This window comes from Lontra canadensis, unplaced genomic scaffold (assembly GCF_010015895.1).
Source record: "Lontra canadensis isolate GAN:19392208 unplaced genomic scaffold, GSC_riverotter_1.0 scaffold67, whole genome shotgun sequence".
Lineage (NCBI taxonomy): Eukaryota > Metazoa > Chordata > Mammalia > Carnivora > Mustelidae > Lontra > Lontra canadensis.
Genome location: NW_022631061.1, coordinates 8,364,281 through 8,390,426, shown reverse-complemented (window position 1 = coordinate 8,390,426; position 26,146 = coordinate 8,364,281). Strand labels below are relative to the sequence as shown.

The window sequence follows — 26,146 nt, the reverse complement described above, 5'->3', positions numbered from 1 at the left end:
GCTGAGCACGGAGCCCAACACTGAACTCAATCTCCTGACCTGAGCTAAAGCCAAGAGTCTGAGGCTTAACCAACTGAGCCATGTAGGCACCTCAAGAATGATCAATTTTTTTAGTCGTGCTACTGTTTCCGGGTTGTGAGAATCGTCTGGTCTACTAATACAGTGTAAAATATTTTCTCTCATTATATAAATCCCTCAGTTAACTCCCCAGTCCTCTAATGTCATCTGGTGTATGCACATGGTCTTATGAAAGTGGTGTTGTGAGGAAGAAAGGATGTGACCTTCCTCAAGTCCCTATTATACCGAGCCCAGCATGATGGCAAGTTTTCCACTGAGGAGGGGGCCTGAAGTTCAGACTCTTGCAGAAAAGTGAGTAGGTTTGTGGTGTTGGGGGGGGTGCCATGAGCTGCACATGGAAGGGGAACTTAGCTTGGAGAAACAGCAGTTGCTTAGGCAGTGGATGAGAGATGACCTCTTATCTCCACAGATACACTAGAACAATATATGTGACCTTTCCTTTGCCACCCTGTGTCACACTGATCATAAGCATCACCCAGGGTTCTTGTTACAAATACCAATTCTCTGGTTCCATTCCTGAGGTCTGGAATATTTTCTAAGCATCCAAGTGAATCTGATTAGGGAAGTGTGGAATTCAGTGCCTCAAGGCTAGCAGACTTTTGTAGGGGTGGAGGAAGGCTGACATTGGGGTCACTCATTATTGACCCTGCTTCAGAGAGGATGTGTAGAAAAAGTGATGAAAAATCCTCCCTAGGAAAGAATACTGTGTACCAACTTACTGAAGACAGTAAGAGGAGAACCAGGCTTTCAGTGGGCTCTACTTCTTTTTTATAAACCAGTCTTCTAACCTTTCTGAACTTCTTAGACAACACAAATTCATCTCAAATTGTGCAATCTGTTACCTTGGCAAAACTGACAAGTCCTAATTTTCATTCGTAAATGTTGCTTCTAATTATTTTACTTAACCTGGAGAGCAAGAACCATTGTGGCAGTGGGTGTGTGCAGGGATAGGCCTGCAGATATTTTTTTTAAAGCAGTTTTACTTTCAGAAGGAAAGAGCATGAAGTTACCCCTTAGAACAGATCATACTCAGATTGTTCTATTGTATGGCAAACTTATTCCTTTATTATTATTTTTAAATCACTTTCTTCAATAACCAAAGTAGCACAAAATTAATAAAAAAGCAAAATTGATAACACTGATGCCTCTACAATCCTGTAGCTTCCACACAACTTTTAATTGGGAGTATGTGAGAAAATATATATACATTAGTACACACACATACACACACATATTGAGAGACTGCTGATAATGATCTAAAATAGTGGAGTTCTTCTAGTCCAAAATTTACACTACATAATAATACTGCAACACACTGCCATGCTTTAAATGGCAGCAGAGGCAAATTTTTCACTAATTGCACATTTTAGGACAGTAACTCTGTGTAGGTCTTATAGTGTCTGGGGATGTTTTTGATATAAATAGGTCAATGTGGTCTGACTTAAGTGAAGCTTATGGATTAAAAAAGAAAAGAAACCTTCAGATCCTCATTACCAGTCCTCATCTCTCTTAGAATTTTAGAATGACGAAGATAGACCTTGTAAAAATGGTGGATCTTTATCCCAATTGGGTTACTAGAGGGTATCACCTGCGCAGTCAACCAAAGCGTCTATTGAAGCTCCACTATTTAAGATTAGAAAATATTTGAACAAGAAATGATCCATTTGCCATGGGAAGATAGGGCATGTTGATGCAGTGGGCTCTGTAGGCTAAAGAAGTTGTGTTAATGCTGTGGGCCATTTGTTTTTAAAATTAAATGACAATTCTTACTCTGAAGAAGTTGTAGTTCGCTTTGTTTTGTTTTTAGGGGAAGCTTGATTTTTTCCATTTTCCAAGTCTGTGCTCACACGTAGGCCTCATTTCATGGATAAAGACCCCAAGTTCAGTGCTTGGGTGACCACAGTATCATGGCTCCCAGGACCACTAATCTCCCAGCAGTGACATAACTTGAATGTCCACAGTTTTTAATAAAAACCCACATCTTGGAATGCTAATGTAAAGTATTATGTTAACATAGAACATCTAATTCTCAGAGATCTGTAACATTCATGGAGTCTATAATAACATGTATATTAGCAATTTAGTCTCTTTAAGTTTTGCAACCTAATGTGGGTGAGCAAACATCTGACATCTGGGAGCCTTAACAAAATTCTGTGCTAAAATTATAAGACTATGAAACTGAATAAAGGAACATGCTTACATGACTGCTAGGAGTTATTACTGCCGAAAACAGAACTAAGTGAATATTTTCCATATGCTAATTTCCACTAACAGAAAGTATAGATATAAAATAAAAACCTCTTGCTGTCTCTTAGGATGTTTCTCTTAGTAACAGCAATTATCACAAAGAATTCTACAACAGTAGTGGTATTATGACTATAACATAAATAGAAAAAAAAAACCCAAGAGGCAAAAATATATTACAGACTTCATCATAACACATATTTGTCTTGCTATTAAAAGTTAAATTCTTCCAGTACTTTTCCATGATGACTTAATTCATCAATAAATGTGATTCCCATTTGTTAAAGTGAAAACAAAACATTAAGCATATTTTGCCTCCGGTTTTAGGAATGTTCTACATTAAATCTAAATTGACTTTTTTTTTAAATTTGGTATTTCCACTTTATCTTTTAAATATGGAGAATATCTTCTAAGTAGTTCAGACTTAATTTTGCCAGTTTCTTCTAGCTCAGTTAGTTTCACGGTTTTGTAAGAGAAATGAAGTGCAAGAGTCCATATCCAGCACCCACTGTGAGGCCGCCTCAGATGAGTTCTGCCTCAGGTGTCCAGCAGAGTGAAATGAACTGATCCACCTTGAAGAAGTCTGCTCCGATTTGTCAGGTGGTTTGTGTGAAATTCTGCCCCTCGAGGTTTGCACACATTTTCTCTGAGTCAGCGTCAACTCCTACATTCACAAATGAAAAGCATCATGAATGGAACAAGAAATGATGGGTGAAGAAGGAGAAACAGGTCTAATTGGTTGGAAAAGAAAGGTGTTATTTCTTTCATGAAGCAACTCGTTCATGTGACACTTCCTGCAAGGGAAAACCTAGGCTGCTGTACCATTCAGGCATTCTTCCATCTTCATGAGGAAAGGTTTGAGAAAGTGGACCTTTGAGAGGAAATACTACAGACTTCCAAATTGGTGAAAGAACTTCCAGCATCGCTTGGATACTCCGGGTAGGAGGAACTGGAGGAGATGATATTTTTGAGCCTCTGGAGAGCAATAATTAAAAGCAGAAGCAGAAATGCTAGAAGGCTGAGGAATATGGACACATAGATGTAGACATTTGAGAGGTGACCTGAGGAAGGGTCCACTGACGTGGACAGGGATGTGGGAAATAGCTCAAGGAAAGTTCCATTTTCCACGTTACCCGAAAATACAGATGATGAGTCAGGTTCAGACATCTTTATGGAGGGTCAAAGAATGCACAAGTATGTTAAAAATCTGTTACACAGGGGTTAAAAAGGACAGAATCAGCATTTTTTTTTTTTTTTTATGATAGCATCAGCAAAGATTGTAGGAAGTTAAATCAGCACAACAAACTTCTTGGTTTTCAGACAAAGGCAGCAGGGGATCAGGTGTCCTCTGGCACTGCAAAAACAAACAAACAAACAACAAAAAAAACAGCTGAGTGCGTTATTCACAAAATAATCATATTTAAACCTGATTTCTAGTTTTCACTTGAAGAAGGGAAGGGAACGAAATTACTTCTCCAGAAGTAGATAATGTTTATGTCATTATATTACAAATGATGATATAAAAATGAACTTTTATTTTACCTCCACAGTACCTAAGATGCCAGGATTCTCCAAGGAACTAAAATAAATAAAAAGGAAAATACATTTCTGATGTGCTCCATCTGCTGTGATTTCAACAGATGCTCCAAGTGGATGCTCTGAGACTAGGACCCAAAAAGCCAGCACCAAACCTCCTTTCTCCAGAAATTTAACTCTGCACACCTCCAGTCCACTAGCAGTATTTATTTCTACCACTTTGAAGAATCACGCCACACATGTAAGTTTGCTTTTTCTTGAACCTTTATAATCTGATTTGTTTCTAGAAGTTCATTTCCTTGAAACAAGGGGCCATTTCTTCATGTTTCTTCTTTTTGATCTACCTGTGTACCTGGTTCTGCATACTTCAGTACTGAATAAAAAACTTCAGATTAATTTGGAAGAAAAAAATTGGATTCCCTTTAAGTGGTAGAAAGGACAAGGTTTGCTGTCAAGAGATGTAGGTTTGAGGGAGGCTTGAATTCCCCCTTTGGCTTTCAGGTGTTGGGCAAATGACCTATATTATTATGAGTTTCACTTTTCTCATCTATAAAATGTATGGCTTGCCCCATTCCCTCTCTGTGTTATTCAGGGATCAAGAAAATAGGCATGGAAGCACTTTGTGAATTGTAAAGGTTTGGGCCAAAATAAAGGTTATAGTGTGTGTATGTGTGTTAATGGGAGTGGAGAAGGAATAATTTTCTCTCAGCCAGGAGGCTAAGAATGATCTTTACCATATTCTCTCTCCTACTGTGGTCCCTGTGAGAAACACCAGAAGTAAAGCAGACTGACAGGCAGGTAGCAAGCGGGACACCACATGGCTCACCACACTCTCCAAGTGTGGGTGTAGTGTGTCTGAGACACCCTCTCCTTCATCACTGGAAAAGTCATAGCCAGTTTCTGCCTGGCTTCCAGCCCACTAAGTCCATGTGGTGGTGAGGAATGCATCCTGAGGGAGGATGATCCCTTGGGGCAGATGACTCTTCAAGTCCAGAAAAGATGCTCTTCCTAGCTCTTTATGGCATTCAATTCATTTGCTGTAAATTTTTAAATCTCCTTGTGTCAGATGTAGTGAAATGCTAATGTGAAAAGATTCCCTCTGCCCCTGGCTCTCCCTTTTCCCAAACTCTGCCCTGCATTTTATCTTGAAAACTTGCCTTTCCCTTCTGTTCTCCAGATCTAATTAAGTGGCTGACTCTTTGAGGGGCTGACATTGGCTGCTGTGGTTGGAGCTGAGCAGTCTTAATGATCCCTGAGAAGGGGGGACACTTCTGCAATGGCTGTCCCTGCTGGGTGTCATGCAGGCTAATGATCCTAGTGAGTTCCTCTGAGTAGGCCACATACAGTGTCTAAGTAGTTCCTAAAATAATTTGACTCCTACTCCTCATTATGCTTTGCTTGGTGATTTTAATTCCATTAGGCTGCTACAGGCTCCTAACAAACCTTAAAAAAAGAGAGAGAGAATCACATTGGGACTCAAGTGTGTCACACTGATTTGGCAATCCTTTGCCTTTTTATAGCATTTAAATGTCTTAGCCATTCATCTTTAGGGAAAATAGAGTTTCAGAGGCAGCATGATGTATAGGAAAGAAAACTAGGATAGAAACATTATGGGCTGAATAGAAAAAAATATTCTTTGTTTTGGTAAGACCTCCTAAGTCTAGCTGAGGAGATGGAGAGACAAAAAATCTAATTGATTTGACAAAAGAAATATCTCATTAGAAGATAAGCCAGGATTTGGGGCTTCTGCTCATCCTAACTCCTTATACCATCTGGTCTCAATTTTCCCATTATTTGAGTAGGAAGGATTTTACATCCTCTTTTCCTAGCATGGGTAAAGAAGGGACAATGCATTTTGTGTGTTCCTCACAGCTCCTTGGTAGAGCAGGAATTATTATTCTCACTTGAGGAAACTAAGCCACAAAGACATGATTTACTCAGGGTCACAGCTAGACAGTGACAGAGGAGGGACTAGACTCCATGCCTCAACTGTGTTCTTAGTTTTCTCAACTGTGATGGGAAGAGGAAAATTAAGAAGACTTGCATCATTAGTTCCTATCTGCTACCTACTCTGGGCTAGCTCACAATTTAGTCTTGATTTTTCAGTCTTCCTATTTGTGCAGTAACATTTACATTCCCTACTTTGCTAAGAGGTCCTGAGCTAGTCTGTAAGAACATTTCCATAAGCATCCTTTGAAAATTATAAAAGGCCAGCCCAAGTAACGTGCCGGTAGACAAGTTCCTTCTGAATGCCTAGAAAGCCCAGAAGAACTTTCCAAGTCTCTGCTAGTCCTACAGTCTGGCATGTATAGGTGACAGATTCAGCTGGAATTGGATTCATTACCCAAATCTGTCATTTTCTGGGGTAGAGCTGGAGGCACAGACGATGTCACTAGAGTATCAGCAATTTAGCAGCTACCAGAAGACTTGTTAAAACAAAAGCATTTCTTTACATATAAACGTTCCAAGAACACTTTTCACATTCTGAAGATCTCCTCCTTTCAGACAAAAGGCCCATTGCTGAGCCTCAATGGTCTACGGAATAGTTTACAGGAAATGAGATTTAAGAAGATTTGGGGAAAAGATCTGATCTTCTAAGTCATCTTGGAAGAATGGTGGAAATGAACAAACGAAAGCTCATGTCATTATTTGACATTTCTCAATTAAATAATTTAAATATTCTTCCAATATTTCAGATTTAATATCATTTCCAAAATATGTTGTATTTTAAATGACAGATAGGCAAATCTAATTTCACTGTTCTACTTTGAAACAACAATATGTGCACTGTTAGAAATCATTTTAATTTGATGGCATTAATTCTCACTTTCTTATTGAATTTTTAAAAATTGATAAATCCTCTTTCTCTCTGGTGAACGTTTGACAGTATAATGCTCAGGATGAGGCCAGTTGTATGTATTCAGGATTTGTGACCATGTGAATGAGGCCAAAAGTGGCGCTGTGAAAATGAAATCAAACGGTGTGTTTCAAGATGATGCTTCTTGGGCCGTTTCTCCAAACAGATTAGGTTTAAAGAAAAGAAGAGAGAGACTTCATCTTAAATGCATAGCCTTGACCTGTCTCAGGGCAGCATCAGTGTACTGTCATTTGGGTGGCACCTAAAGTCACATGGGCATGATGATTCTTTTTTCTGAACCATCCTCAGAAAGTGATTTTTGATAAAGGAAAATGAGACAGCTGGATCACAACATTATAAATGAAGATCCGTATAAATGTTTTGGTTCAGGGTCAGCCACTTTCCCTTTGTGTCTCAGCACAAAAACCTGTGCTGGGAAGAAATCTACAAAAGGCAGTCACCATTGAAGTGAGAAAGAGGGGACCTATAAGGTGTCCATGAGCCCAGTGAGGTGGGGAGATGAAGACAGTATAGAGGCAAACCTGGGGGTCTCTGGTTCCATGATACTCAGCAGCATGCCTCTATGACTCTTTTGGAAGAATGGAAGCTTTCATTCCCATGGGGTGATTATAAGAATTGTAAGTTTTAGAAGAATAAAAGCATACTCTCTGACGTGTACCTTCATGCCTGGTAAAAAGAAAAAGAGCTGACAGACCCCCATCTCTGAGTCTGCTCACACAAGCCCTACAAGACCTCTGGTGGCCAGTGTGTGGGCAGAGCCTTTGACTTCTATAAAATAATGGTGTATAAAACTCAGCCTACAGTCAGCCTCAAATCTGGCACAGCAATTTCTGAGTTTCTGAGCTTTATTCAAAAACGTTTCTATGTGAATAACAACTATTTGAAAGGTTTTTTGTTGTGGGAAACTGGGTAAGTTGCTTTGTTGCCTTATAGACATAAAGAGTGCCCTGGCTGTTAGGATGTTGCATCAACATTTTATCATTATAAAGTCCTGCTATGTCATTCTCCAAAAAGGCCATTGTCCCAGACCATCAGACCATTTGAAAGACAAAGTATTAACACGACATAGTAAAATGTTTGTTTTTGTCTACGAATATAAAATTTGATATTAAAATGTAATGATATATTCTTTCTCTGTAGAACACATAGAAATTAACATTCCAAAATCTAGTAGGGACCTTATCACATTTAAGCAAAGCTGTTTTTAGTTCTACTTAGAAAATAGTAATCTTTATATGAGATCTCGAGCCACTCCTTTACCATTTGCACAATTATCTTCGCTCTTAATGCTTTTTCTTTGGCTGATGAGAGAAGGTTGGTGCTGACATACATACTTCCCACAATTTCTAAATGTAGATTGTCATTTGGAGTAAATGGCAAATACTTACCCATTGGGCTTAGACTATTGAAAATAAAGTTTACTATCTTATGTGCTATCCTTATTCAAAGATGATTCAACCATCCATATATTTGAAAACTGCTCTTACTTATTAATGCATTAAGAGGGTAGAACTATATGTGAATTCTGTTTCTTAGTCCCTATAAGAGTCCAATAAAAAAAAATCAAGTAAGGAAATAAACTGAGTCTATCTATTATTAAATATGGAATAGAGTACCATCTTAGAGAAGAAATATAGAAGATGAAGAGTCTGAATAATACACTAGAATTCATGGATCTAAACTGGATAATGTAAGACAAAAAATTAAAATTAACAGTTGTCTTTACCCACTGTTTAAATGAATGATCAGAAAATACAGTCAGAATTTTTTCACTATATTTTGATGAAAATTTAAAAAATGACATAGTAATAGCTTAGTATCAGCTAAAATTTTATCTTAAAATATTTTAAAAATCAATTTCTAGGATAGGTCATTACGTTGCTTTGGATTCAGACCAGTCTCCTATATTTCTCTACCCTGGTGATGACTTTTGTCTATCTGGATTACCCTCAGGCCCAGTAAAATACTTTCTTAGCAAAATAACTAAATTATACTCAGAATTCCTTTATTCTAGGTCAGTTATTTTGTCTTAATTCTTTAAAAATTAATTACCCACATAAACTGTAGTTCACAAAACATTCAGAATATACCTCCCTTAATATACAAAATGGTGTATTGAGTGAAGTTAAAAAAAAAAAAAGCCTCATACACAAGAAAGTATTTCAAAAGGGGATTTGAAAATGACTGACCATCTTGTACAACCTCAAATGTTAGAGTAGATATGACCTCCTTTGCATTTATATATCACTGCTTTTCTGGAAAAATCAAAGTATTCTTAATAAATTTGTGTTATATTTATATTCCATGTGAAGATTTTATGTCCAAAACACTGCCTTAGGAAGAATAATTATTTAAGAATGATACTCTTTTAGAATAAGATAATTTAAATGGATAATATTCTGGTTAAAAAACAGATCAAATACAAAGCCAGATATAGCCAGCATTTTCATGATTCTTTTATGATGTTTAAAAAAGGCCAGGAAGGGCTCTGTCCTACCTTTGGGGGATATTGGATACCTCTTGGCTAACACTAGAAGTCTAAATCAAAATGAGAAAAGTATCAGCCTGAAGGTTGAAGGAAGCAGGAGCTGTTTAAGCAGCAGCAGAACAATGAAAGTCTCTTTTAGGGAGCAGGAGAAAAGGTCACTGGCTTAAACATTTCATTTAAAGAAAAAGCAAAGAGCCAGAGAAATAATGACTTGAAAATCATAGGCAAGGTCGAAATGAATCAGTGGAAAGAAAGAAGGTAAGAAGCAAGAAGGGCCTTTCAGGATGTTACAGTATTTTTAGTAAGAGCTTTCAGGTCATTTCTCTCCCTCCACTCAGATCTAATCATTTCCAGTATTTTAGAAGTGTAATAGGAAAAAACATTTGTTATTCTTGGAGCAGCTAGAATCGGCTAAATCATAGCATTAGTATGTAAAAAATCTTACTTATTTTTAATAAGGCTAGACACATTTTAAAAAGTTCTCATTAAACCATGCTCTGGTAGAAGAATGAAATGGTATTTTCTCCTTTTCCATTGTCTCTCATTCTCCCTCTGCAGTCAAAATAATTTATATCCAATATTTTTTTTGGTCTAATCAAATTGCTCATAACAGTCCCCTTATAGAGTATGACACTGAGAAAGATTTTGTTTTTATAAAATTAATTTTGTGATTAGCTACAATTTTCTTTAAACCTTTACATGTAGACCACTAGGTATCTCTAGTCTACTCTCTCAGGCTCCAGGGAGCTTTGGGTTCCTCTAAAACTTCTGTAAGAGAACAGGGTAGAGCCCGGAAATTTGGTTTCTCAACAGCCATTTGATGATGTCCACTGTAAATCTGAGCAGATTCCTCAGAAGTGGGCGGCTATGAGCCATAATGCCATTCGCTACAATCAGAGGAGAACATGGTATTGTATTACTCCCTAACAATACTTCTTTTTGTTTCTACTGCTACCTTCCTCTTTAAATACATATATTCCTCAGTTCATAGCTTATTGACATCATTGATTCCTTTTAATCTTAATTCCTTATTCCATTTTCTTCCCTCTTCTACAGGCATCCAAACTAATGTGTTTAATGAGGAACTTTCTGTTTGCATGTTTCTATAAATGTTTGTTATTTTTCTGTATAAATTTTCTTGTAAATTTTCCTCATCTCATAAACTTTAAATTTATAAGAATGGATATATAGTAAATATTTCATTCACTCCATAAATTAAACTCTAAGCTTCATCTCTACTTAAAATATCTTGCTAATTGAGGGGAGAGGAATATAAATTATATAATGTATCTAATTCTCTATTTTTGCACACAGGAATATGTCAAAGACTATCCATAAAATCACATGTACAGGTACAGATTGAAAAAAAATAGTGATGAGACATAGGTTGTCTTAAAAGAACTTCAGTATTAGCAAATTATTTAAGCAAGCCACTATCCAGATCTGTCTTTATTAACAAATACAGTCATGTATTTGTTTCAACTAAGGTGTTTTATAGCTCCTCAAGAAGAGATGGGAATATCACAAATGTATATAAATGTTTTAGGTCTTGCATTTTAAGTCTTCAGTCTCCAGCTCACAAAGTCTTCTATGTGATGACATTTTTAATCAAGGCACAGCATTTACTTGAATTAATGAACCATTTTTCCTCATAATATAAGTACAAATAGAACCTTAGTTGATTACATAGTGTGTGAATTGCCAGTCCCTTCTGGATATTAGCCCAGTGTTTAGCATAATATATACATATGAATTTTGCTAAATAAGTTCTCTCATTTTCTAGTCCTCAATAGCTGACAGTCAAAGTATGATGATGCTTTCCACAGTAAAATGAATATTTAAAAAGAATGCTTAGTAATTGGCAGCTTACGCAGGCTGTTTTGGATACATTCAGTTTTGGCCATGTTACATGATTTAGGAGTCATATGAATACTAAGAAAAAGAAATAGAAGGCAGATTTCAAAATCTATCCCCTAATGCAATGCAATAACCTTGGGCCAATTAAAAGAAAAAACAGCTTTGTTATAAAGGACATTATTAAGACAACTGGAGAAATTTAATTATAGATTGCACATTAAATAACTATATTATGTCAATACTGAACTCCCTAAGTTTGATATAGGAGAATGTTATTTTTAGGAAATGCATGCTGAACTTTGTAGCCATAAAGTGTCATGTCAGCAACTAACACTCAAATGTTTCAGCCAAAAATAAATAAATAAGTAAAAATAGTACACACATTTACATACACATACAGAAAGATAATAAAGCAAATGTCAAAATGTTAACAATTGGTTACTCTAGTTAAAGAATATATAGGTGTCTGTTGTTATTATTCTTGTAACTTTTCAGTAGATTTGAAATTTCTCAACATGTAAATTGGGGAAAAAATGACTTGTCCTGAAGGATGTTAAGAAAATATGCTTGGGATGCCTGGGTGGTATAGTCAGTTAAACATTTGACTCTTGGTTTTGGCTCAGGTCGTTTTCCCAGGGTCATGAGATTGAACTCTACATTGGGCTCTGCGCTCAGTGCAGAGTCTGCTTTAGACTCTCCTTCTCTCTCTCTCTGCCCCACCCCCACTCTCTCTCAAATACATAAATAAATCCAAAAGCAAAGAAAATATGCTTGGCATAATATGCAGTACATCAGCTAAAATGTTGGAAGCTTCTAAAGAAACACAATGACAGAAGCCTGATTCCTCAAAGGAATCTATCCAACGACATTGAAAAAACTCAACTATTTGCTTCTGCCATCAGCTCATTATGCCCACTAAGCTATGGGTATTAGGGGTGAAGCATGAGAGGGTAAGTTAGAGGAAGTTTAATATGACCAAGAAACTGGATCCGTCGTGGTGGGAAATGCTCCCTAAAGACCAGGAATGGTGACTCACTAGCCAGCCTTATTCATGACTTCACTGCTTGCTATCACCCACTGGTCTAAATCTCAGTATGGACCTCCAGAATCATGGACTCCAATTATGCTCATCTTACATCATCAGTCATCTTCAGAAGTGGCCATGAGCATCTCTCCTATGGTGTAAATATCCAAAGATAAGGAGACATCTTAGGTCAAGAGAAAATCATTTTCTTTTCTTTTTAATTGAGATATAATTGACATATAACATTTTAGTTTTAGGTTAAGTAGGTTCTGGTACCAATTCCAATTTGTGAGGCAGAACTAGTAGCCATTCTCCACACCAACAAGCAATTCTAGGAACACTAGCTAAGTGTCCTGTAATTCAACTCAAATCTAACACTATCTACTGGGAGATAGCATCTGATGCCACAGGTTGAGGGTTCAATCCTGCAAGACACTCCACCTCAACATACACATTTCAGACACCAATCCTAAACCCCAGGATGTTACCTGTGTTTCTGACTGGCAGTAAATCAAAGGTTCCCAAGCCCCTCTCCTCCAGTTCAGTTAATTTGCTAGAGCAGCTCACAGAATTCAGAGAAACATCTTACTTATTAGGTTACCAGTATGTTATAAAAAGATATCACTCAGGAATAACCAGACAGAGGAGATACAGAGGGCAAGCTATGAGGAAAGGGCATGGAGCTTCCATGCTGAGTGTGCCGCTCTCCCAGCATGTCCATGGGTTGGTCTACCCAGAAGCTCTCTGAACCCTGTCTTTTCGGGTTTTTATGAACACTTCATTACGTAGACATAATTGATTAAATCATCAGTCACTGGAGATTGATTCAACCTCTTGCCCTTTTCTTCTCTCCTTCCTGTTGAACTCAAACTTCCAACCTTCTAATCACAAGGTAGATTCCTCCAGTAACCAGCCCTCTCCATTAGGTGTGGTTCAAAAGTCACCTCAATTAACATAACAAAAGACACCTTTGTGCCATTCATCAGGTAGGAAATTCCTCGCATGCCACAAATAGGAGAAGATGGAATATATATTTATTACAAATCACAATATCACACAGGTGTACAACATAATGACCTGATATTTGTGTATATTGCAAAATGATCAAATAAGTCTAGTTACTACCTATCACCTCACTAGTTACAATTTTTTTCTTGTGATGAGAACTTTTAAGATCTACTCTCTTAGCAACTTTCAACTAAATAATACACTATTAGTGACTATAGTCACCATGCTGTACACTACATCCCCATGACTTAATATCTTACTGGAAGTTTGTGTCTTTGAAATACTTCACCAATTTCACACAGCCCCCCATCACCCACCTCCAGCAACCTCTAATCTGTTCCCTATAGCTGACTTCAGGTTTGCTTTCTTTTGATTTTTAGATTCCACATATAAGTGAGATCCTATGCTATTTGTAATTCTTGGACTTATTTTATTTAGAATAATGCCTCAGGCACAAGAGTGGTTTTCTAATAAGGACAAATGAGGTGGACTCTTGGTGAGAGCCCACAGCTGTCAGTGAGGCCCAGATTCTACACAGGGACTGCAGGAAACAAAAGCGCAAATAAACGAAGTACAAGTTGGAGACTATTTAAGGCAGCAGGTGTCAGGCTTCAAATAGTAAGTTCCGCAGATCAGAACTCAAAATCCTTTAAAACTCTTAAACCAGCAGCCACATCCCTGATCATTCTGGTTTGGGTGAGCCCTCTAGTGTGGCAAGATGCTAAGCCTGACCACAAAAACTCTCTTATAGTCCATGGTCCATATTTTATGAAATAGGGGCCAATGAATAATTTAGAAATTGAATCATCATGCAAAATGCAGCTACAAATGAAAAAATAGGGGACACTGATATTAATAGAGCTTTTGCCAGTCATCACCAATTATATGACTGCAAATATAGGTAGGTACCCTAAAATGATGAGTACCTGAGGAGTCAGATTTTAGGCAGGGATTACATTAAACACCAATCCTATAAGGAGACAAAGGGCTCTCTTATGGCTCTGAGATTACTCATCTACCAGGATTTCCAGGTACACCAGGGAGGGCAGGGGACAGAACAGGGCAGTATGTCCTTCATCAGGAAAGTATATTCCCATGTTGGATTTCCCGTGGTCCTGATAATTCTTGCTTTGAATCAAATAGCGGAAATTGTCTTAATGCTCTCGCTCTCTCTTTTTCTGTTTGTTTGTCTCTCTCTCAGGCGGTACAGTAAACTCAAAAGTCTGGCTAACAAAGAGAATGTCTGCATGTTCCTTGTAACATGGAACAAAATGATATGGCAGGCTATCAAGTGTGGGAGGAAATCAAGTCCTCAGCAGCTTGTTGTCATTTTAGATAACAACTCAAGATGAGAATCTGTCAAAGACAATAGGGAAGCAATAAACAAGTGTAGGCTCAAATTCTCTCAGAATGTGTTAAACTTAAAAACAAGCCACCCGGATGGCTCAGTCAGTTAAGCATCTGACTCTTGGTTTCAGCACAGGTCATGATCTCACCCCACGTCCGTCTCTCTGGTTCTGTGCTCAGCAGGGAGTCTGCTTGAGATTCTTGCTTTCCCTCTCCCTCTGCCCCTGTCCCCCACCACACACACCCTCCCTCTCTCTCTCTCAAATAAAACAGTCTTTTAGGGGTGCCTGGGTGGCTCAGTGGGTTGAGCCTCTGCCTTCGGCTCAGGTCGTGATCTCAGGGTCCTGGGATCGAGCCCCGCATCGGGCTCTCTGCTCAGCAGTGAGTCTGCTTCCTCCTCTCTCTCTCTGCCTGCCTCTCTGCATACTTGTGGTCTCTGTCTGTCAAATAAATAAATAAAATCTTTTAAAAAAAAATAAAATAAAACAGTCTTTTAAAAAATATAAGGATATGTAATTGAGAAATAATTAAGAATTATAGAAAACAGATCACTGAAATAGTCTTCTAAAAATATAAATAAATACGGTTTTACTCAAGAAAACAATGTGTATCTCTTATATGAGTCTTTTTAAATTATTATTATTTTTTATTTCTTTTCAGCGTAACAGTATTCATTGTTTTTGCACCACACCCAGTTTGTCCTTTATCAGAGTGGAGCTCTCTACCTTACCCTTAAGGTTGTAGGTTCTGTGTTTTTTATTCACTTGTCAGAATAGCTTTGGTCAGAAATATATGTTCACACATCGCCCACTACTCTTATATCTAGTCTTTAGTTCTCTTTTATTTTAATGGTATGGGCTGGGATGTAGGGGGCATAACATGCCAGAAAACTTGTGGGAAGTAGAGGGGAAAGAAAGAAGGTGACAGGAGCATTCCCACATCATTGTGGAATGGGAATGTCTTCAGAACGTGATAGGCAGAAGAAGGTATACCCAGGAAGTTACATAAGAGAAAGACTATCTAGCACAACAGTTTGGGGAAACAGTAATAACAACATGAACAGTAGCCAGTATTTATTAAATTAAATAAAAGCATGTACTAGTTTTGTGTGTGTGTTCATGTGTACATATGGTGCATGTATATTTTCTCTAATCTTCACTGCTCTTTAAGGTAGTTATTATTATCCCTCATCTTTCTTTAACAGAAAATTAACGTTTTCTGTCAAAGACAATAGGGAAGCTAAGTTAAATTTCTTTAACAGGAAATTAAGGATCAGAGAATTTAAAAGCTTACCCCAAGGTCATCCAGCCACTTAGAGGCTGGACTGGAATTCAGATCTATATCGCTATGTCTCCAGATGCTGTGTGTTCATTTCGTTCCTTCTCTCCAGGGCTCCTGAGAGTAAAAGAGGGATAATTTGAAGACTTGTGGTCATTCATGCTGTTCATATGTCTCTGCTGTTCCTTCCTCTTTCCAGACATGTTACAGGATTACATGTTCCCATCACCTTTGACTTGTTTTGGCCAATGAAATTTGGGAAAAGTGACACATCACTTCTGAGTAGAAAATGTGAGACCCCGTGTGAGCTTTGCCATGCCCCTTCCCTCTGCTGCAGTAATTGTGTAAATATGGGAAAGCTTCCGTCCCAGGTGAACTGAGCAAACACCTTCACCCCTTGCTGGCTTTATTAATACTTAGTGGAAACAATTAATGCACTTGTTGTTTTAAGCCTAATCTACCTTCTCCTGATTAATACAAAATCTTACTATACTATAATAGCAGAGGTTATGCTGGATATTCGAGAAATTGACTATAAAGAACTCAAATTCTGAATATAACTGAGAGTTGTAAGAATTGTCTCTGTAATATATTGAAACCCCCTATGGCAGTGGTGAGAAAGAAGGTTGTAGAGGATGTTGTGGTTAGCTTTAATTTCATGCAAGAGTGAGGTTTAAAAGGATGAGAATTAGCTACTGGGACAGCCAAAGATATATTCCCTAACAAGCTGGGGCGTGATGAGGTACTACTTGTGAGGACAGTCCTGACCAGCTGTCACTTAAACATACACAAATGGCTTCACGTGGGAATAGGTGAGAGATAGTGAAGATATATCAAGACTAACTTATTACTCCTAATAGGAAAAAAACAAGTAGCACTGTCAAATTACACAAGTAATGGGACGGTGGTGTTGCCTTTGGTTTTGAAAAACTGTATCTTTTTTTTTTTTTAAGATTTTTTTTTTTTTTTAATTTATTTGACAGATCACAAGTAGGCAGAGAGGCAGGCAGAGAGAGACAGGAGGAGGCAGGCTCCCTGCTGAGCAGAGAGCCCGATGCAGGACTCGATCCCAGGACCCTGAGATCATGACCTGAGCCGAAGGCAGAGGCTTTAACCACTGAGCCACCCAGGCGCCCCTGAAAAACTGTATCTTTTTGTGCATTCATTTATTCATTCAACAAATACTTGTTTGTTAACTATGTATAAGAAAGTGATAAAATATCAGCATTACACACAAGAGTCTATTGCACATAAAATTTTTACAGTGACCGTCTTGAGTAAGAAATCTAAAAGACCTTTCCTTATATTATCTGTGCTATGTTAATATGTTTCTTTTAATCTGGCCACATGTTACTTTTCCAGTCTCATTTTTTTCCCATTGTTCCTAAGATTGATGGTCCAATTGTAGCAACTATTCTTGATTTCCCAGAGTTTTTTAAAAAACTTATGTATGCTTAGTCCTTGTATTTGTACATGTCTTCTCCCTAATTCCACCCAAAACCCAATTTGTCCACTCTTCAAGACTCTACTCAAACTTTCCCCGCCCTCTGTCTCATCTGGTTATTCACTCATAATACAAATCCCCACCAACTTTCTCTATGCAAATTTCTGGCTCCTTCTGCATTCTCATGACAATTTCTGGACCTTTTTACACTAGCATTTCTCACATTTTATTATACTTACTCTATTTGTTTACCTGTTGGCCTAAAGCTTTAATGGACTATGAACTCCTCAAACCGAGGACTACCATTTCACTTATCTTTATAACCGTGAACCGGCACAATGTCTTATATAAAGATATTAAGTAAGCATTTGTTGGATGTTGCACAAATAAAATAGTAAAGGAATGAAGAAATTTGAAGCTTCTTGGAGAGGTATTCCGTATTTGTTCTATTTTGGGATATAGTAATATTTATTACTTTGTATTACTACTTTGAATTAATACAAAGTAATACTTTGTATTACTACTTTGTATTACTTTGTATGATTTTGTACTAGTCAGAAGAAGATAGATTAGGCTTAAAACAAGTGCATTAATTGTTTCCACTAAGTATTAATAAAGCCAGCAAGGGGTGAAGGTGTTTGCTCAGTTCACCTGGGACGGAAGCTTTCCCATATTTACACAATTACTGCAGCAGAGGGAAGGGGCATGGCAAATCTCACACGGGGTCTCACATTTTCTACCCAGAAGTGATGTGTCACTTTTCCCAAATTTCCCAAAATTCAAAGAAAAGAGAATGTATTATATTAATAAATATAGTAATTTATTGAATTAATGAATAAATGATCTCATATAAAATTATATCAATTACTCAAAGCATAAGTACTCAATATTAAAGAATAATGATATAACGATGAATACACCCTAAATCTTATAAGTTATGGCAATAAAATTTATAAATTTAAATAAAATTCAACATAAGTTTAAATATAAATTTAAATTTATAGTTTCAGGTTCCACAGCAAACTCTGAGCATACTTTTTATCAAGCAGCCATGTCTTTCAACAAAAGTTTTATTTAGTCAAGTATTCACTGAGATAACCAAAAAAAGGATGGAGGAATCCCCTATAAATATTGAAACTCATTACTGTGAATATAGCTGAGGAGTTATAGTAAATGTATTTTGAAGCAGTATTGGGCTAGGAAACTAATCCAGACCTCAGCTTCTTAGAAAAATAATAAAAGGAATGAAAACACATGAGCACAAAAGAAGCAAATATTTGGTTTTCCTTTTCATTCATTCTGGAATGTACTTAAAACATTTATCATGCATCTAAGTTATTCCTTCTTTCCCTATGGTCTCTCTGAATATTACCTTTCCTCTATTAAAAAAAAAAATCAAATAATACCAAAACAAAGATTAAATAAGCAACCACCAAAGGAAAGCATTTTTCATAGAATTGGGTAGCTAGAAGTCCTTATAAACCAGGAAACTGAAGTCTCTAAAAGTTAAGTAAATTATTTTTTTTTAAAGATTTTATTTATTTATTTGACAGAGAGAGATCACAAGTAGACAGAGAGGCAGGCAGAGAGAGAGAGAGAAGCAGGCTCCCCACTGAGCAGAGAGCCCGATGCGGGACTCCATCCCAGGACCCTGAGATCACGACCTGAGCCGAAGGCAGCGGCTTAACCCACTGAGCCACCCAGGCGCCGCTAAGTAAATTAATTTTGAAGGTTATTGTTTACACACCTTTTGAAAAGGATGGCAGAAAGAGATAGCTGGTGACTGAAACCACAAATTAGGAGCCCAGGATCCTTTTCTGGTTCCAAATCTAGTCTATACTCAGAGCTGAGCTGGGTGGCCAGCAAGAAGTAATTAGATGAAAAACGTGTTATTCAGTATCTTTTGTTATCGAGAGGTTAATTCATCATATGAATCAAAATATGTGCCAAACAGGGTCCAAAACTGATAGGGATAATAAAGAAAAACGGGACAGAAGGAAAGAGCTTAGAAACTAATTCTAGTGCCAGACCAACTTTGTTGGCAAGTAGTCCTTTTGAAGGTCTGAGATCCCATCAATAGTCCTCTGTCACTTTAAAAGTCACAGTGCCCTTAATCCTGTACTTGAGTGATGGAAATAGAGGTTAACAAGCTCACCAAGGACTTTCTCATGAAGAATAGTTAGAATGACAGGTTGCCAAGGTATATGAAAGCCATCAAGTAGAGTATTAGTAAAAACATATTTTTTGACCTGGGTTCCATTTACAAGGGTGTTTTCAAATTGAACACATGAATCATAAATTATATACTTAGGACTTTGTGCACCTCTCTATGTGACTGTTAAACATCAATAACAAATGGGTTTTTTTAAAGGGCAGAAAATATCATGTGCCAGGCATATAAAAGATATTCTGGGTCATAGCAAGGAGTATCTCCTACTTGTTGGATGAATTATTTGAGTGCTTCCTTTTTCATCCAAAAATGTATGGTATTGTAGGCTAACAATATTATTTATATTCTGATAATTTACCCCATGGGAAAAATCAGACAAGTTTAAAAGATACATGCACAAAGACGTATTATTCTGTAGCTAAACATTGGAGCTACCAAGAGGTCCATGAGTCAAGAATTGGTTAAATAAATGGTAGAAGAGTCATGCAATGGAGGACTGTGATATAATGAAAAAGACGACATTTGCTAGTATGGAAAGATGCCAGACATGTATGGCTAAGTCAAAATCTAAGCTTCAGAATAGTGCATAGTATGATTCTATTTATATAAAACAATAACTACTAGCACTGCTACTACTACTAGGCACACATACACAGTTTTAGAGGCATGCAAAAGAAAACTAAACTGAACAAGGTTGTGCACAAAGTTGTTAACAGTTTTTGTTAGCAGGTGATCTGGGTATGTTTGTTTACATCCTAATTTTGTGCATGTCTCTGAATTTTGATACAAAGAAAATATATTGTTTTATAATCAGAGAGAAAAGCAATAAAGATATTTTCATGAGAAAAAATAGAAATAAAATTTAATGAGAGCTTATGCAGTGAAAATGCAACTGGTTTTTAAGCCTGGAACTCTTTCTCCTCCCTCTCTTCTTTCCCTCTCCCCATCACCACTCTTCCTCCTCCTCCTTTTTTTTTGTACTGCATATATACTTTAAAAACCTTCGAAATGGTTCATATGTACCTTTTCTTTCAAAGTTTAAGACTCTCTGGCTGAAACAAGAAAGTCAATCTGCCCAATAGGGCTTAATTGCTCTTTGTATTATATTTGCATTTTATGGGATATTGTGAATGTTTTCTTTAAGAAAAGAGAAGAGTAAATCCAGCTGCTATAATCCCAGTCACAGGGAAATTGAAAGTGAGTAAGAACCAAACCAGTTTAATTGGTAATAGTTAGTAGATTACCAGGCAGTTCTAATCAGTACCAGACTAATGGCAAATTAATCAGGAGACCTGCCATTCTGGCTTTCCCTGAAGAGTGAATCTATGTGTTGAATGAATTGTTTATTGCTTTAACTATGGTGTAAGTCATCTTCCTTTCATTCTGAATTTGAAACAGGTTCTTACAGCCACCTTATCCTTTTGTTTTTCATCAAAAATTGTATTCAGGTCTGTCACCATAAGACACCCTGTTTAACAAGTATCAGAGGCTACAACTTCTATATCCTCTCACTATTGTCTATAACAGTATCAAAAAATCAACAATATCAACAACATCAGTAGCATCAACAATCAAGCCCATAATGCAAATTATAAATCTGGACTGACTGATTTCCCATGTATCTTAATAGATGAGAATTTAAAACCTAGGAACTTAGGAAATATTGATGATAGTCTATCCTATTCCTGATATAAATTCAGAGCTTTGAAATACTGACACTGTTTTGGCTGGATTGTACCATTTCATGCTTAGAGATTCTGTAATTTATATAGGGCTACTTGACTATTCAGAATCTCCATTTTTTTGTCATTGTTGTTGCCAAAAAAACTTAGACTAAACAGTGATTATTTCCTGCCTCCAAATGTGTGCAGGAGCATGGATCCTATACATTAGGAACTCCTGAAGGAGGCATTCTGTATCTCGAGACTGAGCAACTCAGAACACTATATCCCATGGACACATCTGCCACAAATCAGAATCAGAACTGAAGGAATTCCAGCACTTGGCTTATTTGTCTGCTACCATGTATCCGAAATGATCAGTGAATGCACAGATAGACTTCCTGAGTTTTAAGTCAAAGGCTGATCCACATGTGTGTCTATCATGGACTTCTGCACCTAAGCCTGTGGCTTGATTTCTCTATTTAGATCTGTTAGCTAAAAGGAATCCTGCCAATTCATGCACTTGGTTTGAGCTTTTTCTTTATTAGGTTCCCTATTCTTTTAACTAACTTAAAGGCTTTTTATTTTTTAGCTGTCATTAAGAATCATAACATATAATAATAAAAGTTAAGCCTGTGATGCTTTATATTAACATAGTAATACATAGTAATATAATAATGCAATATGCTCCACACATGTCTATTTGAAGAAAATGGCATTCTTCTACAATACTACTTTTGGCTTCTAGTTTCACTTAACAGATGTTTACTGAATGGCTCATGGGTGCCAAGAGCCAGGCAAGTGGGACCTACACAGTGCCTGACGTCAGGACCTTTTAGGAATGTATTTTTCCAGGTTCTTAAATTACTATTTAAAAAACCCAAATGAACAAAACACAAAAATTCAGTCAAAATTTTACATTTTGCTTCTCTCTAATAACAAATTAAATATAAAATTATTTAAGTAAAGTCTACAACTTTTTTTAAAAAAGCATATTAAAATACAGAGATAAAATAATACAAAAGGGAGAACAGCAAGCTTAGAGAATAGAAACTAGATCTGAATAAAGGTCAAATCAGAGAGTTTTGCTTGTGATGGGTTCATCTTTCATTCTCACAATAAATGAATGACTCCACATTACTTAATGATCAGTGTGATTAATCATTCTTACCAATCAGCTGTCATCCTTCATTTGCCCTGATTTTTTAAAAAAAAGAAAGAAAGAAAAACTCTTAAGAAACCTGCATATAAATTCTCTAATGGATTTGATGCCACATGTCATCACACCATTATTTATCTCTTAATTCCTGACAGGCTTGTACACAACATAGACATCCAATAAAATCTGTTGAATTGAAATTACAGCAGGGAAAATGGAATGGATCTTACCTTACATGAAGCTTCTTTAATGAGAACCATGAACCTGTGTCAAGCTCTTCAGAACACTCTGCCTTATGTAAAGAAATCAAAAATAATAAATACATAAGCCAAATAAATAATAAGCCTTAAAATAAAAATACATAAATGTAATACCCCACCCATTTTCTGGAACTCAGTATTCCCAGAATATTTCAGAGATTGGCAGATGGTTCTCCATCCCCACAATGCCCAGCATTTGAAGGACATGTCCTGTGGGAGTCGTGTCAGTGCAACTCAGTTACAAGGCAGACTTAACTAATATACACTTCAAAAAGCAATCGCATTAAGGGATCAACTAGGTGCTGATTATAAAGTGTGTACATGTGAGACAGTGGAGGTAGGAGCAAGATGCCTCTATACTTAGCAAAATGAAACATCTTAGTCACAAAATAGATTTAAGAATCTGTAGGAGCTAGATTACAAATAAAACACTCAGATTAGTTGCATACCATAAACTGATTAAATACCCCCCCCCCTTTTTAAAGGAAGGTGCGTTGGGCAGCTAGACTGCATTGAGACAAATCTTTTAAGAGAAAAGTATCACTTATCTTGCCTTTTTTCCTGTTGATCGGTTGCTGTGTGACAATGAGTCTAGAAAAATCTAAGGCAAAAAGCTCCCGAGGAGAAAGATCTTGAGCAGTGGTCTCTCAGGTTGGCCCTGGGACATAATCACTGCCCATTTCGTGCCCTTTGCACCTGTAGTGTGGACCCGACCAAATACGATGGCTTTGAGAATGTCCAGAGCCATCCAATCCAACTATCAACCACAAAGAACCACCTAAGTACTTCAACACTTTAGGGAAAAAAAAAAAATTTCTAAAGGAAATTTAACAGGCAGAGGAAATGAAGGTTAAGAAACAGACCCTGCCTCTAGAGTCTGACACCAAACCGAGCCTGGTAGGCCCCAGGCATCCAACGGCAGAAAGCGCGCAGGTACCGCCAACCTGGCCCCAAGCTGTTTTTGTGAATGAAGGGATCCTTCTGCTACCCGGAGCGGGCCACATCACACACCTCTCTCCTAAACCCGAACTCAATTTGCCCATAATCCACGCATCTCGACAGGGAAACACGGGATTCCAGTAGCTGGTGCAGTTTTCTACTAGGTTTTTTCGGGAACTCGGAAACTGACGCTGCGGAACGCCAAGTGTTCAGCGCCAGGTAAAACTTCCCTGGATCTGAAGCCACTAAGATGGGTGGAAAGACTCCGGTGAGCACCGTTAAGGTGGAAGCGTGCAGTGTGCGCGTGGCGAGTGCCCAGATAGGCGCAAAACAAACAAATGACCGCACATACCACAAAGGCAAAAGCAAACAGAATGCACCTAGAAGCACGTTCTGCAAAGTGTAGAACTGTCTACGCTTGCACCGAGGAATCAATCTCTGCAATAGCGGACGCGAGGGCAGATCCTCCGGGCTCTGTGTCGGGGACTGAAGCGGGTCATCTTGGGGCTACGGGCACTGCGTAGCCCCGCGAAGTCAACCGGAGAATCGGGAAAGGTGACCTGCGGAGGTTGCTGGGGGCCATAAAGGACACGGCCGGCCACAAAGGAGATAGCTTCAGGGGAGTCCAGAGAAGGAGCCTCCCTTTGGGAGCCAGGGAGAGTCTGGGGAGGGGGGGCGGCTCCGGAGGGAGTGGAAGCTCCGGAACTCGAGGCCGCCCCAGGAGAGGAGTCAGGGCGCTCCTCGCAAAGGGCGAGCCCTCCTTCAGCGCTCGGCACCTCGGGCGTCCCCGAATCCCCACTCTAGTGCCTCCGCTCGAGGGAGGCTTCGGGAGCCTCTCACTGACCTGCGGATCCGGACGTGCCGACCTCCCCGGCCGTACTTCAGCACCCCGGGTGAGGTTGGGGCCGCGCTGAATTCCTCGTAGGCGCCCCTGTCTCAGCTATCCGCGCCCGCGAAGCGGTCCGCGGGAATGTCGGGCTCAGCAGGCGGCGCAGCACCAAAGCGCACTGGCGGGCAGCGGGCGCAGCTGGAGTGAGCCCCGGGGCCGCGGAGTCCGCGGGACCGCGGGTCTTTCCCCCGCCCCTCTGGTCCGCACAACCAATGGCGGCGAGCCGGCCCCCTCCTCGCCGCCCCCCAGCCGCTGCTCTGGCTGGCGCTTGGCTCTAGGACAGCAGCCCCGCTCGGGCGAGGGAGGAGCTTGAGCCGGTGTTGGAAAATCCTGGAGGACGAAGAGGCGTTCGCACAGGGAGCCCCATCTGGGGAAGGCAGGTGTGGTGCCGTTAACTTTTGTGTGTGGGGGGGTACGGGGGTGCAGTTTCTCTGGAGACTCAGAGACCTCTCAGCAGGCGAAAGCATGTACTTTATGCCAAGTTTCTACCCCCTCTTAAACGTCTATTATGAGTTCCATGCAACCCCCACTACAGACAACGAGTCCATGACATCAAGTTCAGCTCTGAGCTGCATGAGGGCATCGCCCCATCCCGTGATAAGCTTGGCCTCACACGTATCTCCTTACACGCTTTTCTCTTCTTTCCCCTCTGAGTCCTCTGCCAAATCATCAGATGAAATGAATAGGATTGGAGTTCCATCACTGCCAGGGCAACCGATAACCCTAAAAGTCCTTACTGGTAACTGGCTTAGAGAGAGTCATAGACCTTAAAAGAACTCTGGGAAATGAGCCTTTAACTGACAAGACTAACTTCGGTTACCAGGTTACCAACCAGACCCATGATCTTCACTTAAATACTCTGGATTCTTGTTTTTCAACTGAAAAACTTATTTCAACAGATCATTTGATGTCTGGGGTCTCTTCTACTCTGACATTTAACAATCCAATTGTCTCTCTTGACTATTTGCCTGGTGAAGGGCTGAGCACTTGTGAAATGTTGGTTTGGCTTCTTTTCTTCTACCTCCAGCTACCCCCTCCTGCCCTGCCGCATTCACCCTGAGCTCCATCCATCTGTGGCTAGGACAATGAATCATGCAAATCAATATAGAAGGATGATGCCCAAGTCGTAGTGACCGTTTAAACTTGTATAAATTCTCCTACTTACCAGTGCCCATCTCCTGAGATTATGTTAGTTGTGCCCATGTTTAGCAACTCTGAGGCCCCCTTGGTAAGTCAGCAAAGGCTGCCCGCGCTCTCTCCCTCTTCCTCCTCCAGAGGAATTGTAGGGTTGTGTTCATCTTTTCTATGTGAATCTCTGTATCATCTAAAATGCAGGGCAGTGGAGTGGCGCCTGGGTGGCTCAGTGGGTTAAAGCCTCTGCCTTCGGCTCACGTCATGATCCCAGGATCCTGGGATTTAGCCCTCATCATGGGCTCTCTGCTCGGCAGGGAGCCTGCTTACCCCTCTCTCCCTGCTTGCCTCCCTGCCTACTTGTGATCTCTATCTGTCAAACAAATAAATAAAATCTTAAAAAAAAAAAAAAGGCAAGTACAACATTAAAATAAATAAATAAATAAAATGCAGTGCGGTGGAATGAACTGCATAGAAAAGAGGGCAGATTCAGAGACCTGCTTCTGTCCCAACGCATTTCCATTTGTATTCTAAATTTGATTCATTCACATGTCACTTTCATGAGTTTTGTTATATCTATCTATCCCTCTACTCAATGTCTTAACTTAGATTTTTACTTGCCTCATTGTAAGTAGTAATATCCATGAAATCATTGGTTATATACCAATTGTACTTCAATACAAAATAAGGTAGTAATAAATATGTAATCTGTAGGTCTTTTCTTGACATTTCCTGAGCTTAATTGCCTAGTACTG

The 26,146-nt window shown here is 38.8% G+C and overlaps 1 protein-coding gene across 7 annotated transcripts; it reads right to left on the bottom strand.

Annotated features, from left to right (window-relative positions):
• Positions 1-1,236: 1,236 nt before the first annotated feature.
• On the bottom strand, positions 1,237-24,488 carry SERTM1 (serine rich and transmembrane domain containing 1). 7 transcript variants are annotated; one of them, XM_032880079.1, is made up of 4 exons: positions 24,216-24,488; positions 22,403-22,464; positions 22,185-22,210; positions 1,237-3,676 (listed from the first exon to the last, which is right to left on the bottom strand). In XM_032880079.1, exon 4 carries the CDS (start codon positions 3,487-3,489, stop codon positions 3,166-3,168), a length of 324 nt encoding a protein of 107 aa, XP_032735970.1. In that variant the 5' UTR covers positions 3,490-3,676; positions 22,185-22,210; positions 22,403-22,464; positions 24,216-24,488; the 3' UTR covers positions 1,237-3,165. The 7 variants fall into 7 exon arrangements, with proteins under 7 accessions (XP_032735970.1, XP_032735971.1, XP_032735966.1 ...); XM_032880080.1 differs by having other exon boundaries at positions 22,403-22,460; XM_032880075.1 differs by lacking the exon at positions 22,185-22,210.
• Between the last annotated feature and the right edge of the window lie 1,658 nt (positions 24,489-26,146).